This window comes from Muscardinus avellanarius (genome assembly GCF_963383645.1).
Source record: "Muscardinus avellanarius genome assembly, chromosome: 1".
Classification (NCBI taxonomy): Eukaryota; Metazoa; Chordata; class Mammalia; order Rodentia; family Gliridae; genus Muscardinus; species Muscardinus avellanarius.
In genome coordinates this window covers 135,347,506-135,366,235 of record NC_137786.1, presented here as the reverse complement: position 1 = coordinate 135,366,235, position 18,730 = coordinate 135,347,506, and the positions used below count along the sequence as shown (strand labels likewise).

Here is an 18,730-nt window from a genome sequence, read left to right as displayed (position 1 = left end):
ATCCTGTGTGGCACCCTGAGGACAGAGTCCAGTTTAGACTGAGTCTCATCAGCTTCCCAAATGTGGGAATCAGGGACAGGAGGGCACCTGAGCCATCAGAAAGGACAGCAGGTAGGACTGCAGTTCATCCCCAACCTGAGATTTCCCTCCATGGAAGAGCCAAAATAACAGAAGGGACAGTAATATCACAAGCAATCAAGCTTCAAGTTGATAGTTATCATCACTACGTTCTTGAAGCAGAACTTACTACAGAGGGAATTGGTCAACTTGAGCCTCCAAGTGAAGTATGGAGAAATCCAACAGAAAGGAAAGACCCTCTAACATCATGTTTTATTTCATAATAAAGTTAAGTACATTTGATTGGCCTGAGTATACTGAAGATTCACAGAGAAAATGAATCTGACCTTGTGTGTGCTGATAATACAGAGATAATGAACAGAGCCTAGCACAGCCACCCATACAGCAGGGCTCAGACATGCATACTGGAGAGGAGACAGATTGAACAACAAGAAAGTAAACATGGAGGCAGACAAGTGTTCTTACCTCCTTAATATAAGGCATGTATTCTTTATCCTTATAATATGCTCCATATTCATTCTCCACTTGTACTGCAATGACAGGGCCACCATGGTGGTACTGAAAATAAGTAGATGAGGGTTCAAAGGAGAGGTATGGGACACAACCCTGGAGTGTCTGGGTTTGCTGATGAAGACAATACAGTTGCAGTGGCACACTCAGATCTCGGGTCCCTTGGGGAGTGGCTCTCTCCTCTCCAGCATTTAAGCTGCTACAAGACTCCTACCTTCCTTAGTGCTTTGAAGATGAGGACCCCACAATTAGCCTTGATTTCTCATACTGATTTGTTACTTGGATATTAACTCTCAGAGCTGCACATTCACTGCTTCCATGTACACCATATCCATTTTTCTATCTGACACGTAGAGGTGTCCCACCTCCTTACTGTCTTAGAGTGATGCCACCCCTAGTGTGGGGAGGCCCATTGCTGTCCACCACCCACTCAGGAATGTTGCTTCTGGCAGGCCCCTTTTTTTCCTACTGTTCCTTCCAAACTGACTGACAGCCATTATCATGGGAACCTATTCAGGAGCATTACATCAGAGTCACGAGAAGAATATAGGAAGGCTCCAGGCACCTGTAAGAGCCACACTTCCTGAAAATGTTTCTAGATGCCAATACTTCCTCTGCTTTCTCACTTTCATCTCAGTCCTCTATCCATCTTGGCAAAGATTTCAGCCCACAATGTTGCCTTAACAATCAACACCGATCTAGCTGTACAAAAGTCAGAGTCCTTTTCAGGGTGTAACCACTGCACATCCTTCCACAGTCAGGTGTGTTTGCTTCTTCTTAGAACCTGCCAACACTGAAATCAAAGTGAGCTCTAGAGCACAAATGTTTGATGTGTTTACTTCCAATGTAAAATAGCCCCATGGTCCCTATTGCCTACATAGTGGATGTGAGATGTACAGTCAATATTCACTTTTGGACAAAAGGTGTAACACACTTAGATCTTGAATTCCAATGAGAACTTAGATTGGTTGCCAGTGAGAACAGGGAGAAAGGGCCTGTTGGGTGGTTTCTTTTACAGACCACCTTACCTCTTTCCTGCTTCACACTGCTCCAACACTTGGGGTATCTTCTAGGTTTTCACACTCCATATTCTGTCCTTGCCTTCTGTGTATCACCCCTCTGGGGTCTCTGGACCTAGTTCTGGCTTGGCCATGGTCTACCCTTCAGGTCACTGTTTAAATGTCACTGCCTCTGAAAATGTTCCAAAACTCCTTTTCTCAACTGGACCTGTTATAGCACCCTGATTCTCTTCTATGGTAGCCACTATGGTCTTTACTGTGTTGCCTGTTTGTCTCTGTGTTGGATGGGAAGCTCCACAGGGCAAGGACCATGTCTGTCCCACTCAGGACTGGAAATGTAGCTCCTGCACAGGGCCTGACACATTCATAAGTAACCATTCAGTGCCTCCTGAGCAGTAATCAGTTGCTGAAGGGACAGGAATGCTCTGAACAAAGAAATGGAGAACAACTGTTCTCTATATTGAACAGTATCTTCTCAACTGGAAGGAAGAGATTTGGGAGAATTCACATTTAACTTCATGAAATTAACAAGACTAAGAAAATAAATGTTCTAGCCAGCCGTGTATGAGGATGACAACAAACCGTGAGCCTAAACAAACCATGCCCCCAAAGCAAATTCCAGAAGAAAAAGGCAAGTGGGCTTTACCTGGAGAGGAACCATTATGGGAATCAGGCGATCAAAATACTTATCAACTGCTTCAGTAAAGTTCTTGTTAGTTGTTCTCAGCTGCAAAATAGGGTCTTGCAGAAGCCAGCTGAGGACAAGAAGTGACACATCAGTGGATGAGACAAGGAGGCAGGAGGAAAGATGTGTCCGGCTTGCTGAGTGCCCCAGCTCACCCCTGCTCAGAGTGGCCTGCAGTAGGGCTTGAGGTTTCTCCATCTACCTCACACCCAGGGTCCTCAGGGACCTGTGGGCTTTTCACACCATTCAGACAGACTTCTGATGACTAGAAGAAAATGCATACATACACACTGCTAACCCCATCCCCTCTCTCAAATCACTTTAGACCTTGAATGTGTTTTCTACTCCTGGTCAGACTGAGAAACGGAGCCTGGCCAGGTTTCTACACCCATACCCTAATGAACTTTTCTTCAGAATTCCCTGAATACTTTCCCTTCTGTTTCAGTCAGCTGAGAACACGGAGCAAAGCACGTCTCCCCAGGCACAGGGTCACAGCTCCTCTGAGACTTGAGGCTTCAAGAGCAGGGGAGGAGCCTGCAGGCTAGTCACCCCACCCCAAGTCACTGGTGTCTCCAGTGTCTCCTGCTCATGCACTGGAGCAAAGGCTCTCCTTCTGGAGAAAGCAAAGCTTTCATCACATCTAACGCTAGGCAGTACCAGGGCTCAGCCCATGGGAATGATGGAGGAGGATTCCTGAACTTCCACCCTGAGACTGAGTAGTCTGGGCTGGGGACCAGCACATGATGAGGGAACCAGGTCTGAAAATGGACATGGCAGGGAAGGAATCTGAGGGTCTCCATGGGTGAAGACTGAAGCTCCAGTCTTCAGTCCCGCTCTGGTTCCTCTCCAGGTAAAGCCCACCTGCTGCAACTCCACCAGTACAAGCCCAGAAGTCAAGAGAATCTTCCCCAACTGCTCTAAAGCATCTGTTCCCTTCTTTCCTGCCCCCTTGGAAGAGTAGAGAGGGCTGCAGCTGTCTTTCTGTGGATCAAGAAGCTGTTGTGCCTCCTGTGGCAGTGCTCTCCTCTCATTCTGTTGTGGCTAACAACCAGATACACACATCTGGAATCTTCATCTGCAAAGCAGGATGAGAAGAGCACCCACACACTGTAGGCTTCCCAAGAGAGGATGCCAAGGGCACAGCATGGGACATGAAAGTGACTCTCATTACCATCAGATTACAAAACACTAATAAACCACAACTCTGGACTTGTGGTGCCACTCACCTGGGCAAGCCCCCGAGGTCGACCTCACTGCAGATATAAGGGCCCGGTCTCAGAATCACCCATAGCCCAACCTCCTCAGCCATCAGCACAAAGGCCCTAGGGAAAAAGAACCAAGTCAGCCCCTCTCATGACAATCCTGAGGGGAGGGGCTGTATGGGAAGGAACCCTGCACATATGACAGGATGTCAGAGCTGCCCCACTTCTTACCTCTCTTCTCTCTTCCTATCTAAACCAGGGAGACTGGCATAGGAGGGCAGTCAAACCTACACAGGAGATCAGGGAATACCTACACCAGGCTGGAGACAAAAGGCCCTAAGATCTGGACCATTCACATGACACCACTGGGGGACTGAGAAAAAAGGGACTCAGAGAAGGTACAGAGGGTCTGTCCCCAGCAACCCTTGTGAACCCAGAGGACAGCCCGGCTCCAGCCAGATGGCTTGAACCCACTGCAGTCAGGCAGCACCAGGGGCCCCACCCTTGGGCTGCAGTGGAGAAGTGGAGTCAAAGGCTGCAGCCCCACCCCTGGATGACAGGTCACTGCTGGAGAGTAACTGAGCACTGGATACAGAGCCTCTCAAGTGTCCTGAGAACAAAGCTCCAGTCCTCAGTCCCTCTCTGGTTCTCAAAGCAGACCCAAGATACTCCTAGGGTTCCTAATCAACCCCAAGTAGCCACTTCTGTCACCAGCCCCTGGCTAGGTCATGGAAGCAGCAACACTACATACGTCAGGTCCAGGTTCCCAGAGAAGTCGAACTGGCCTCTTTCTGGCTCATGGAGGTTCCATGGAATGTAGCTAGCAAAGAGAACAGGGAAGTATAGTGAGCATCTTATATCTCCTCCAAGTTTTACACCAGCTCCAAACCAAGTCAACCCCCTACGCAGCAACAGCTACCTATTGTGTGTGTGCATATGTACCTATATATCCAGGTCTCATGATTATAGTTCATTGCAGGACTATAAGTTTGGTTGAATATAAAATAATTGTAACTGTAATTTACTACTTTGGAGAAAATCTATGTATCTTCTCAATAGATACAGTAGCAGCTCTCAGTAATTATTTCTCATGAAATTCTTTGCATATTACATGAGTCACTTAGTTCACTGACTCTCGGCTTCAAATTCCTCTCTAATATAAGCTCTGGCTGACCATGGCATAGATGTGTGAGCACAACTATGGCGCTTTCTCTTAAAAAATTAAATATAGCCGGGCGTGGTGGCACACGCTTGTAATCCCCACGCTTGGGAGGCGGAGACAGGAGGATCGCGCAGGTTTGGAGCCAGCCTCGCTGGCTTAAGAGACCCTGTTTCCAAATAAAAATATAAAATAGGTCTGGGAGTGTAGCCCGGAGATAGAAGGGCTTCCAGGAACCCCAGTACTGCAAAAAAAATTAAATATAACATAAGAATACAGAATTAACCCAGAAAAGCACACTGGAGTTAAATATTTTGTCATTAACATGATAAATATAATTACTGATATAAAACATTGCACTAGATTACCCACAGAATTCTTCTTGTGTTTTTCTGGTCTCTCTCTTTCCATATTTTAAGTGTGAAATTTTTAGAACTTTAGTCTAGGGTTATAGCACTTACCTAGCATGCACAAGGCCCTGAGTTCAGTTTTCAGTGCACACTGGAACATACACACACAATACATACACATTACATATTACACACACACACACACACACACACACACACACACACGTTTATTTTTTCCTGGTTATTAACTAATAAAACCTAATAATTGACCATGAAAACAACAGATCTTTTCAACTGATGATTACAAATATGTAATCAGGAAACAGAAAAATGTATTCTGCATCATAAAATGCACTTGCAAAGGACACTTAAACTTTACCAGACCATATGTAAAATAAATGTTGCACAGTACAGTGAGTATAATCCTCAATCTCTAAGCAAAGTCTCTTGCCAGGAGAAGCAGTGGAATGGTGTAGCCACCAGCTCTGTAGCCCCAGAGGAAAAGCAGAGCTGAACTGCAACTGTATGACTGCCTGTGCTTTTGACACACACTTTGGGAAAATCACTCAACTTTTCTTTGCTTGAATTTTCTAATTTGCCAAAGATAAAAATAACACTAATCATCACAAACTATTGCTATACGGGTGAAGTGAATTAAGACTGTACAGGGTTCGGAGCATGTCTGACTGTGTGCAGGTACCATGTAAGTGTCTACCAAATAACTCAAGTTGGGTTTCCTGCCTCATAGTGGTAGATATATTGAAATTATCATCTCTGTGGTGTGGTAATAGCAGAATCATTATCCTAAGGTTGTCTTACTGCTATCCCCCTGACCTTCAGGATCAGGAGAATTTATCTACTGATAGAATCACAGTCCTCTTTACCTAACTATATCAATCCTGAGCTCTTCAGGGGACATTCTATATCTGGCCATAACAACCATAAAATGGCAGTTCGAGGAATACAACCCATCTTTTATATTTCTTTGAAGTTCTAGATCTCTGCCTATCCAACAAACTGAAATTCACTGCAGGACCATGGAGCTGTGGCCAGCCTGGAAGAGTGAATGGAAGGTAGGTGTGCTTCATATGTCCGGTCGTGAATACAGAAATTCCTTCCCATACCAGTCTTCCCTCTCAAAGTATTATTAACACTTTGCTAGGGGCTTGGGGATATACTGAAGGGTGCATGATTTATTGTTGTTATTGTTTGGTTGGTAGGTTTGGTTTGGTTTGGTTTTTGGTATGGGAGGTTGAACCTAGGGGAATTTTACCTCCAAGCTATACTCTCAGCCATTTTTACTTTTTAGTTTGAACCTAGGGGAATTTTACCTCCAAGCTATACTCTCAGCCATTTTTACTTTTTAGTTTGAAATAGGTACTCACTAAGTAGCTGACAGTCTCACTAAATCACTGAATCTGGCCTCAAACCTGCAATCTTCCTGTCTCAGCCTCTTAAGTACTAGGATTTCCACCATGCCCAGCTGAAGGATACATGTTTTTAAGATTGATAATTAATATATAGTATAATTACAAATTATCCTGTTAGTATAATATACTTTACTCTTTTTAACATTAATTAGTTATTTTAGGTTGTCTGAGCTCTTAAGTTAAATCAACTCTCCTTCCCTGGGATAGGCTACATTCATACTTTAAAATTTTTTAAATGTGTAATGCCAGATTTTTCTATAAAGAAACCACCCCACCAAACCCTTCCCTCATGAAAGAAACCACAGTCCTCTTATATACAGACTCAACAATGCAGCCTTATACAGGAATTTCTCTTTGGGTTGGTCCTTCAGTTCACCATGATTGATGCCTAGTTTTTTATTTTCAAGTTTTTTTCTGAAAATGTTCTCTTATGCAGAAAACTTGTTTCAGGCCTGGCTTTTATTTCCCTGGTCATCTGAGAACAGGCAGGAGCCTTCATTCCTAGTATGACTTCAGTGACATGGACATTCAGGTACATGGACGAGCCTATGGGGGGGGGGCAACGCTGCAGTGTGGAGTGTGGGCCCTGTGCCCACCCACACAGCCTGCCCTGCCTTGTGGCTCACACAGTCTATGTCACCCTGAGCAACTCATTAACCTTTGTCTGCTCTGACTTCCCTTGCACAGGGAGAATTGGTCTGGAGGACCAAGTGACTATAAAGATGCTACAAAGTGCCAAGCCCTCAGTAGACACTAAGTGCAGGCTGCCTTTTGTCACTTATGTGTGATCATGACACTTGGTTTGTCTTTCTTTTTGCCAACCATTATTGAGGACATGTGCATGCCAGGCTTTACGATGGGCAAGTATCACATAACTAAGATAAAAGTTTTATCTCCTTTAATCATCAATACAACCTTATGAGATAACCTTATGATTTTACCTATTTACAGATGAGGACACAGGGCCTAGCATGAGAAAGTCAGTGGAGGGAGCACTGTGCTGAAATCCATGTCTATTGACTCTAACTCCCCAACCCACAGGTATTACCCAGCAGTGTTCATTCCTGTTAGACCATTAAGCTTCACTTTGTGACCCTAGTATTTCATTACTTGTGGATTTTGTGGGGGGTGGGTTTTTGTTTTGGTTTGTATTAGTTTTTTTGTATTAGAAATTGAACCTAGGGGCATTCTCCCTCTGAACTACACCTCTAGCCCTTTTCTTATTTTGAAACAAGGTGTTGCTAAGTTGTTGAGGGTCTTTCTGAGTTCCTGAGGCTGGCCTCAAACCTGTGATCCCCCTGTCTCCGCTCCCCAAGTATTGGGATTACAGGCATTCTCCACCATACCCAGCCTTTTACTCGTTCATTTTCATAACATTCTTCCTCTACAGGTTCATCTCCTTACACATAAATAGAAAAATTTAAAAACAACTTATGTATTCATAAGTTTGTATTATCTATAAGCATACCTTGAGCATGTCATTAAGTGAGCATTCCCCCCAAAACCCATATATCCCCCATTAGATAGATGCCTGGGAAATCATCTACTCCTTATATTTGTCCCATTAACCCCTATACAAAGCTTTGGCCATCACTAAACAAAGAATGACAGCTAAGTAACAGATGGACACTTAACTTAGGTATAAAGGGCATGTGCTAGAAATTACTATCCAGAGGCTCTGTTCTGAGCCAGGATGCAGATGCCAGGAGCCCTGCAGGGTAAGCAGGTGATGGGGGACTGAGAATCAGCACTCACGTGGTAAGAGTGTTGAAGCCACAGGCCTTCAGCTTGAGCAAGCGGTCTCTCCAGTACTCCCTGGGCACCCGGAAGTAGTGGATGGAGCCTCCGAAGATGAGGAACTTGTGGCCCTCCAGGGTAAAGTGTGCATCCTGCTCACCTGTGCTTGTGATGCCAAGCCCTTCACATCTATTCTTTAGTGTTAGAGGGGTCAGGTGAGACCAGTTATACCTGCAGTGGGAAGAGAAGGAAGAAAGAAGGGGAGACAGAGGAGAGCATGCTGCAGCCCTCTGAAAAACATAGGTTTCTGTCAGCAGCATGCTGGGCACATTGTTTTCTAATGGAAAGCAAAGCTCCCTCCTCCCCACTCAGGCAAACCTGGGCAATGGTTGATCCACCATTTCTGAAACAACCTTCTCTCTCCATTTAAAATAAGGAATAAGGGCTGATAAGACAAGTGGCAGGAAAGAGGTGCCCATGATTCCCTTCAAGGAGAAATTCATCCTGCAAGGAGAGAGAGACAACAGGGGCAAGTGAAGGAACTGGCTTTGTCATGCTGCAAGGACCAGGAAGCTGCTGCAGAACCCTCGTAAGGCTGGAGTCTCCAGGGATACCAATCATAGGCAGGCCTTCTCCTAAGGCAGCCTGAGGTAAGGAGGCCTGCCACTCTACCTGGCTCCTCAGGTCCTCTTCAGTCCCAACCTGAAGCTGGGGACAGAAAGAAACCAGGCAGGTCTGGGAAGTGGGAGAAGGAAACTCAGAACAGGTTGGACCCTCTATCCACAGAGTCCAGGAAGGACTCAGTGTGCAGGACTAGGGCACCTTGTCTGGATTTTTCTGCCTAGTATTCAATGTTCAGGCTCATCAAGGTGGGGTAGGGGAGGTATCTGCAGTAGAAAAAACTGGGCTTGCGAAGGGAGTCGATGTGGAGAATCTCCTGCAGGTTTGAGGACCAGGAGGGCATACCCATCCACATAATGTCCCCAGGGCCTAGTACCATAAATACCTGTGCCTGCCTGGCTGACCAACAGAACATGAAGGTCTAGGAGGCAACTAAGCACACTGTGGGTAATGGGGCATGAGGAAGGGCAGCAGCCTGGAGGGGTGACGGGGCTGTGAAATGGGGCTAGCCTGACCAGCTGCAAGGAGTCACCTGAGATAGGGCAAGAAGCTCATGTCCATGGGGCCGGCGATCCACAAGGAGATCCCATGCGGCTCAGCCCTCTCCACAGCTTCAGCTGCTGTACTCCTTGTCAAAGCTTTTTCTCTGCTCTGTGTCAGGAGCCACAGGCAAAGTCTAGCCAGCAGTGCTGGCACAGGGGTTCTGGAACCTGACACTGAAGCCAGCCTCCTCAGCAGTGTCCAGGGAAAGCTGTCAGACTCTGGACCAGAGAACGCACAACCTGCTACTCCAGGGTCCCCAGCTGCCCCCTCTTGGCACAGAGATCTCTCAACCCTGGGAAGTAAAATGGAATGATTCTTGAGTTATTGCCCAACCTTGGATTTCCTGAGCTATGTGTCAAAAGCATGCAGGCACAGAACTTGAAGGTCAGTGGTAGAAAAGGAGAATTTGGCTGCCCTGGACCTGAGAGCAGGAACTCTTGATTTTGCTGATTTAGTGACTTTATCCAGTGCCCACTAATTAGGTTCTACATGCAGCGGTTCAAACTAAACTGGAGGAGTCTCGGGCACAATTGCCTAATTTCTTTTTTGTTGTTGTTGTTAAGTAAATTTTATTGGTGCATTGTAGTCATACATCTTAATGGGATAAAAAAAAAAACTTGTGGAGATATACACGCACACATCACCCAATCAGCCCCTACCTAATCCCTAACCCTTCCCTCCCCCTCCCTCCTTCCCATGCTTGGTTTCCTGATTAACTTTGATATATATTTTTTTCTTCTATATATGGTCAAGTTATTTTTGACAAGGGTTTCCAAGATCATTTGGTGAAGGAAATAATAATCTTTTCACTAAATATTGTTGAAAAATAATAACTACATGAAAAAGAATAAAATTGGGCCCTCACCTAACACCATATACAAATATTAACTCAAAATAGATAAAAGACCTAAATGTAAATCTTAAGACTATAAACTTTTAGAAGAAAACCAGGGTCATAAAACTTCACAACATTGAAACTGGCAGGAATTTCTTGGATATGATTCCAAAGGCACAGGCAACAAAAGAATAAACAAACAAACTTCATAAAAAATAGAAAAATAAACTTCTAGGAAGATGGCAACCTAGAAAAGCAGCAATTATGAGTTCTGCTAATACTCGATCTCTCTTGCCACAAAATCAGTGCTTTTCATAGCCATAAAACACTATCAGCAGAGAAATAAAAATATAAACACAAGGGACAGAGAAAAAGAAGTCTAGAAGAACAACCAAAGACCAGAAAAGAAACCAGCCCGCTATGCGGCAACAAAGCCGCACTGGCACCATCTTCCCTCACAGCACCAGGCTCCAGAGTGATGGAGGACATGGACAAAGACTGAGGAACGAAAGGTTCTGAAAGAGTTAAAGGAGATTCCACGAAAGGTCGAATTCTCCAAAACACTGGGTGTGACCATTGTCCTTCTGGAATTTTCCCTCTAAGGCCCACCTACAAAGCCAGGGGGCTGATCTTAAAAACAAGACCTGTAATCATCGGGCTAGTCACAAGCCCTGTGACATCACAGGTCTTCCTTTTGTCTTATGATTGGTGATTTACTTGTCTTTCACTTAATGCCTAACTATTGTCCTTTGGTGTTTACACTTTTCTAATAGGAATTTCACTGGTGTAGGGCGTAAAATCTTGGTTTTTGAGGAAGAAAGGTGGTCAGTTGCTCATCAGGCGATTGTCCGTGCGTTCATTTCAGGGTAGTTGCTCATCAGGCAATTACATTTCAGTATGGCTACTCATCAAGTAGCTGTTGCTTTCCATTCAGGACAGTTGGTCATCAGCCAACTGTCTGGTGTTCAGGGCAGCTGCCCATCAGGTAGCTGTTTGATTTCCCCTCTCAGGTCTCTCCCTCCCAAGTTCCGGAGAAGAATCTCTACACCAGAGAAGAAAGGTAAACAAGGAGCTGAAGCTAGCAGCTGCAGATCATTTGGGTGTAATTCAGCAGTTCTTCCAGTGCAAAGATCATCTAAAATTCCCGTGGACACGATCATCACACCTTCCAGGGACTCAGAACGTAGCTCAGAACCAGAAAAGAAATACGCCAGCCTCACAGCCGAGAACGTTGCAGCAGCTCCATATTGCTAGCAGCGGCAGCAAGTTCACCAGGCCCGCGACACCTCCAGATAAGCACGCACAATACCGTAAGTGAAATTGCGGCCCCTACAAGAGAAATCCCAGCACTGCATGCCCAGGGACTTGAGCAGCTTTGAAATTTCCCTGGGTCTGAAATTTTACAGACAAACCCAGTGAAGGAGTAGTGGTGGCAGAGATACCACACCCTCGTTGCAGCTCCCTGTGGGAAAATGCCCAGCCCAGCACCCCCACGGCCTTGTGCGGCCTCGATTAACTCCCTGGATCTAAGACTTTATGATACAACCTAGTAAAGGAGTAGTGGCGGCCGAGATTACCACAAACTCCAGATTCAGAGCACCCTAAATGAAGTTGTGGTGAGCCGGGGAAGAATCCAGAGAAGGCACAAACTTCTGAAATCATGGGGAGGAAAAACAATAGAGCAATGAATGCCCAAAACCTCGTAATATCAGAACCTGATAACACAAAAATTCAGAGATCTCCAGAAGAACAAATCAGGAATATAACTGTAGAAATAATATAGGACTTTGGAAAAGAATTTAGAGATAGTCTAAGAGAAATAAAGGATGCAATCATTGAAGTAAAGGCATCAATTCAAAGTATAAACAATTGATTAGACCACATGGAGAATAGAATCTTGCTCCTAGAAGATGATCACTCCAAAAATGAACGCATAATTTATAACTTAGAAAAAAATCAGACAGCAGGAATCTGACATTGAAGAAATATGGACCAATTTTAAGAGAGCTAACCCACGAATAATTGAATCGAGGAGGGAAAAGAAGGTGAAACCAAAGGGATCAATAATCTCTTCAAAGAAGTAATAGCAGAAAATTGTCCAAACATAGAGCAAGAGGTCAATACACAGGTCCAGGAAACTTATAAAACTCCCTTCAGACAGGATCAGAGAAGAGGATCCCACGCCACATAACTGTCAAAATGACTAATGTGGAAGCCAAGGATAGAATCTTAAAGGCAACAAAAACAAAAGGCCAAGTGACATTCAGAGGCAACCCAATTAGAATCACTCCAGACTTCCCAAACCAAGTCATGAAAGCCAGAAGGTCTTGGAGTAACATATTTCAAACTCTGAAAGAAAACAACTTCCAGTCAAAAATTTCCTACCCAGCAAAACTATCTATCAAATTAGATGGGGAAATAAGAAGCTTCCATGACAAACAGAAACTGAAGGAATTTATGTCTTCAAAACCAGCACTAGAGAAACTACTCAAAGAGAGTAACTACAAAGAAGAAATAGGTAATACACACCAGAACCAGAGAAACAAGATTTTCCATCCAGCAGCCCACTAAGCAAAGAAGAATAAAGAGTATTTAAAACAGAAATAAAATCTTAACATGTTAGGAATTAAGAGTTATCTCTCAGTCGAGCGTGTTGGCGCACGCTTGTAATCCCCGCGCTTGGTAGGCGGAGACAGGAGGATCGCTGGCTTAAGAGACCCTGTTTCCACATAAAAAATGTTAAAAAATAGGTGTGGGAGTGTCGCCCATGGGAGTGTATCTCAGAGGTAGAAGAGCTTCCAGGAACCCCAGTACCACCAAAAAAAAAAAAAAAAAAAAGAGTTATCTCTCAATAATCACACTGAATGTAAATGGCCTCAATTCCCCAATAAGAAAACATAAAGTGGCAAAATGGATTAAAAACCAGAATCCATCCATCTGCTGCTTACAAGAAACACACTTTACAAGTAAAGTGAGTAACAAATTCAAGGTAAAGGGCTGGATCAAGGTACTTCATGTTAAGTAGCCATCCTAACAAATGTGAAGTAGTATTTCACTATAGTTTTTATTTGTATTTCCTTAATGATTAGTTATATTATGATAATGATGAGTTATATTCATGTGTTTATTGGTCATATGAAAATCTTTGAAGATTCATTACCTATTTTAGTCTTTTACCTATTTCTAAATTGTATTTTTTGCTTTTATTGTCGCTAATTTTTAGGATTTCTATTTGGAATATTAATATACCTTCAGATATAGCATTTGGAATATTTTATCTCATTCTATCAGTAACTTTTAATTCTGTTTTCATTGTCTTTGGAGGTACAATTTTTTTTATCTTTTGTGAAGTTTGTTTGTTTATTCTTTTGTTGCCTGTACCTTTGGAATCATATCTAAGAAATCCCTGCCAATTTCAATGTTGTGAAGTTTTATGACCCAGATTTTCTTCTAAAATTTTATAGCCTAAAATTTACCTTTAGGTCTTTTATCTATTTTGAGTTAATATTTGTATATGGTGTTAGGTAAGGGTCCAGTTTTATGCCTTTTCATGTAATTGTTATTTTTCAACAATATTTTTTAAAAAGATTATTATTTCCTTCACCAAATGTTCTTGGAAACCCTGTAAAAAATAACTTGACCATATATTGAAGAATTTATTTCTAGGCTTTTTATTTTACTCCACTGGTTTATATATCTGCCTTTATAGCAGTACTACACTGTTTCAATTATTGTTGCTTTATAAGGTTTGAAATTAGAAATTGTACATCTTCTAGCTGTGCTCTTTTTCGAGATCGTTTTGGGTGTTTAGAGTTCATATTTCATGTTAGGATATATTTTTTCTGAAAATAAATAAATAAGTAAATGTATAAAAAATAAAATAAAATACAGTAAAGAAAAAAGAAAGTTGGAATTGAACACCAAGAAAAAAAAATTAATGCAATCACTTTGGAAAACAGTATGGAAAATCCTCAGAAGGAAATAAACTTACCATATGACCCAGCAATACCACCTCTGTGTATCTACCAAAAAGAATGAAAACCAAAATAACAAACTAATGCATGAGCAACCATGTTCATAGATGCACAATTTACCATTGCCAAACTGTGGAACCAGCCAAGATGTCCTTCAGCAGATGAGTGGATTACAAAACTCTGGGATGTGTATACAACGGAATTTGCCCAGCCATAAAGGAGTGCAAAATTATGACATTTTCAGTGAAATGTCACAAAAAATAAGAAATCAGATGCTTTCCCTAATGTGCAAAAACTAGGGAGAAATAGGTAACAGGAGGAACTCTAGATGAAGAAGGGATCCTATAGAGGAGCAATTAAGGTGACCTATCTGAGGGGATGGGAGAGGGGAAGAGGGAAATTCTCTAAAGCAAATGATGTACTTAAACAAACATATAAAAGTTAATCAGGAAACCAAGCATGGGAAGGAGGGAGGGGGAGCCTAGGGGTTAGGGATTGGGTAAGGGCCGATTGGGTGTTAATAGGATAAAAGTTTTTTTTATCCTATTAAGAAGTATGACTACAATGCACCAATAAAAATTTATTTAAAAAAATAAGAAAATGGTACAAAATAAAAAAATAGAAAAATATTGTACATCCAAAGACAATGTAAACAGAATTAAAAGTTAATGATAGAACGGCTTAAAATATTTCCAAATGCTATATCTGAAGATATATCAATATTCCAAATATAAATCCTAAAAATTAGCAACAATAAAAGCAAACAATACAATTTAGAAATAGTTTTGACAGAATGAGTAAAATGCCTTAATAAAGATCACACAAGGAGTGATGGAAGTGCAGGCAAGATCTCTCTATTTATTCGTGTGTGTGTGTGTGTGTGTGTGTGTGTGTGAGAGAGAGAGAGAGAGAGAGAGAGAGAGAGAGAGAGAGAGAGAGAGAGAGAGACTGAGGACTGAAACCAGAGGCATTCTATTTCCAAGCTGTATCCCCAGCCCTTTATAAATTATTTTGAAACAGGGTCTCTCTAGGTTGCTGAGTGTCTCACTAAGTTGCTGAGGCTGGCCTTGAACCTTCAATCCTCCTTTCTCAGACTTCCAAATACTGGGATTCTAGATGTGTGCCACCACACTCAACTTAGTCTTAATTTTCTAAAGAATCTCCATACTGGTTTCCATAATGGCTATATGAATTTTCATTCTTCCCTCAAATAAAAAAAAGGTGGAAGGGTTCCTTGTTCCCCATGTCCTTACCTGATGTCTTTCTGGTAATAGGCATCCTAGCTGGAATGAGGGCGAATCTTATTGCAGTTTTGATTTGACCTTCTCCTAGGCAGTGTTGAGCATTTTTTCATATACTTGTTGGCCCCTTGTTATGTTTTCATTTAGGAAATACCTGTTTAGGTCTATTGACTATTTTAAGTTACATTATTTGGCTTGGAAAGTTTTTGTATTAAGTTTTAAGTTCCTTACATACTCTGGATCTTGATCCCCTTGTCAGATGCATACTTTGCAAATATTTTGTTTGTTCCCCATCTTGTTTCTTCCCTCTTCTGTTGACTGTTTACTTTTCTGTACAGAAGTGTATCTGGTGTAGTTTCATTTGTCTATTTTTTATGTTGCTTCTTGTGACTTTAGGGTAGGTAGATACACAATTTTCAATTGAGTTATTTTCTTTCAGCACTTCAAAAGTATTGTGCCTCTTGCTCCGGCCTCTGGTGAATAGAGTTGAATTTCATGTCTCATAATTGGCTCCAACTCTAAATGGGTTTCCCCCAAAGGTAGTTTTTCCCCCACCCACAGCTGCCTCCATCAGTTCTTCCTTAGTTTTAGTGCTCAGTTCAAACTAAAATGGAGGAGTCTCAGATACAATTACCTAGTTTCAACAAAATGACTGAAATGCCTTAATAAAGATCACACTGGGAGTGATGGAAGTGTTTTAATTTAATTAGCTTTTTGAATTAGATGTTTGTGCCTCTTGAAAAATTTTGGGGGTCTTCATCCATTTTTTTTTAAACAGATACCATTCACATCTATAAAATGTACTTAATTCAGTGGTTTGGGCATATTGATAAGGTTGTACAATCATCATCATTAAGTCCAGGACATTTTTATCACTTCACTCTAAAAAAAATCCCCATACCTATTAGTCATCACTCCCTATTTGCTCTCCCTGCCCAGCACATGATAACCACAAATCTACTTCCTGAGCCTATGGATGTTTTCTTGTTTTAGTGTGTTCCCGCTGTAAGAGCTAGATAAACAAGTTCCTCAATGCATTCTGGAATTAATTTACTGGGCTAAGGATACATCTCAGTAAAACATATGCTTAATAGGCATGAGACCCTGGGTTCAATTCCCAAGACCAACAGAGAGAAAGAGGGGAGAGAGAGAGAGAGAGAGAGAGAGAGAGAGAGAGAGAGGGAGAAAGTGAGAGAGAGAAAGAGCCACAATAGAGTATTATTCAGCCATAAAGAAGAATGAAATCCAGGCCCAATGTAGAAGTATATGCCTGTAATACCAGTACTTGGGAGGCTGAGACTAGAAGATTACAGGTTCAAGGATAGCCTCATTAATATAGTGAGGGTCACAACAACTTAGTAAGTTCCTGTTTCCAAAGAAAAAAATAAAATAGAGCTGGAGTTATAGCTCAGAGGTAGAATGTCCCTGGGCTCAATCCCCAGCACCACACACAAACACAAACACACACACATACACACACACACACACACACACACACATACACATACATACAAGGGGGAGGAGGAGGAGGAGGAGGAGGAAATCTTGTCATTTACAGGAAAATGAATAAAACTGGTAAACATCATGCTAAGAGAAATAAGCCAGACACAGAAATACAAGTATCATACATTTTTTCTCACATGAGAAAACTAATACAAAACATGCATATATATACATGTATATGTATATATATATATATATATATGTGTGTGTGTGTGTGTGTGTGTGTGTGTGTGTGTGTGTGTGTGTATACATACATATTAGATGACCTAAACTTAGAAGAGGAACTATTAGTGAATGGGAATGAGGCTAGTGGCAAGGGCAAGAGAGGGTAGAAGGCAGGATGAGCATGATTATTGCATGATATTTATATGTATGAAAATGTCACAGTAAAACTCATTAATTTGCACAATTAATACACATTAACAAAATTTTTACAGTTAAGACAAAAATTAATTTGTTAAATATCACGATTTTTAAAATAATTGATGTCAAGAGCAGAGAGTCAAAGGACTAATTGCTTTATGACTAGCAACCGAATTGTCCATTTATAGAATGGTAGTATTACAGAACATAACTCATGAAGGAATGCATTCTGACATGTACACAGTAATACTTAGGTGAGCCATTTTAGTTTCTCATAATAGATGCACCGAATATGATTTTTGGTGGGAAAACAGTGGAAGAACATACATTTTTCCACAGTAATTAGGTAAAATAAAACTTTATTCAGAAATTTATTTATTTATTTATTTATTTATTTTTATGGGTCTGAGGATGGAACCCAGGGGCATTAGACCTCTGAGATACACTCCTGCCCTATTTTTTATTTTTATTTTTTGAAGCAGGGTCTCACTAAGTTGCGGAGGGCCTCACTAAGTAGCTAAGGCTGTCCATGAGTCGTGATCCTCTGGTCTCAGCCTCCCGAATGCTGGGATTGCAAGTATGCACCACCACGTCTGGCTCATTCAGGAATTTAAAGATTACACTCCAGAGAATAAAAAGTAACCAGTGTTTCTATCAATACAGTATAGTACAGGAGATCTTCTTGCCCTCATCAGCAAATAAAATAGTTAGAAAATCAATTCTATGTCAAGATACAGAAGATGTTCATAAACTGTGCCACCACCCCACATGGCTAATGCTCTGCACTCTCTAACTTTATGAGAAATGACTAGAAATGGTCCCATAATTTTTCTCCTTTATCAACATAAGGGAAATTTGAGGCCAGCGCTTTGCTTTCTCCAGGACCCTTAGCTCAAACACCATTCCTTTCTCTGAAATGCCAGTGTGAGTTATGAACTTGATTTCAACTCCACTTTTTGAACACCACTAAGCCAACATATGTGAAACTCATTATTATTCAAGTTCCACAAATCTATGCTCTATAAAGGTAGAGATTATGAATGTCTAGTTTCCTATTGGATGCTAGCACCTAAAGCCTGCCTGACATAACAAGTCTCAGTAAGAATTTTAGACTAAACAAATGATGTAGGCAGTAGCAAGAGGAGGACTGGGTTCTGCTAATGTTTATTTATTTGGTGTTTTGTGTGTGTGTGTGTGTGTGTGTGGTACTGAGGATGGAACCCAGGGACATTCTACCTCCAAGCTACACCCCCAGCCCTATTCTTTATTCTTTATTCTTTATTCTTTATTTCTAAACAGGGTCTCACTAAGTTGCAGAGGGCCTCACTAAGTAGCTGAGGCTGTCCAAGAACCGCAATCCTCCAATCTCAGCCTGCTGAATGCTGAGATTACAAACGTGCTCCACCAAAGCCTGGTTGGGTTCTGCTAATGTGAGGGCAACCCAGGATGTGAAACATGGGGCTCAGAATAAGGAAGGCCT

The 18,730-nt window shown here is 42.0% G+C and overlaps 1 protein-coding gene across 1 annotated transcript in view; it reads right to left on the bottom strand.

Annotated features, from left to right (window-relative positions):
• The window catches only part of LOC308279686 (beta-galactosidase-1-like protein 3), a gene marked incomplete at both ends in the record, with an annotated part of 58,305 nt that overhangs the window by 30,926 nt on the left and 8,649 nt on the right, over positions 1-18,730 (bottom strand). The window contains 6 exons of the mRNA XM_080719804.1: positions 544-636; positions 2,254-2,362; positions 3,519-3,614; positions 4,246-4,314; positions 8,189-8,401; positions 9,324-9,442. Of these exons, the coding sequence (XP_080575930.1) occupies positions 544-636; positions 2,254-2,362; positions 3,519-3,614; positions 4,246-4,314; positions 8,189-8,401; positions 9,324-9,442 (699 nt within the window). The remainder of the gene's footprint in view (positions 1-543; positions 637-2,253; positions 2,363-3,518; positions 3,615-4,245; positions 4,315-8,188; positions 8,402-9,323; positions 9,443-18,730) is intronic.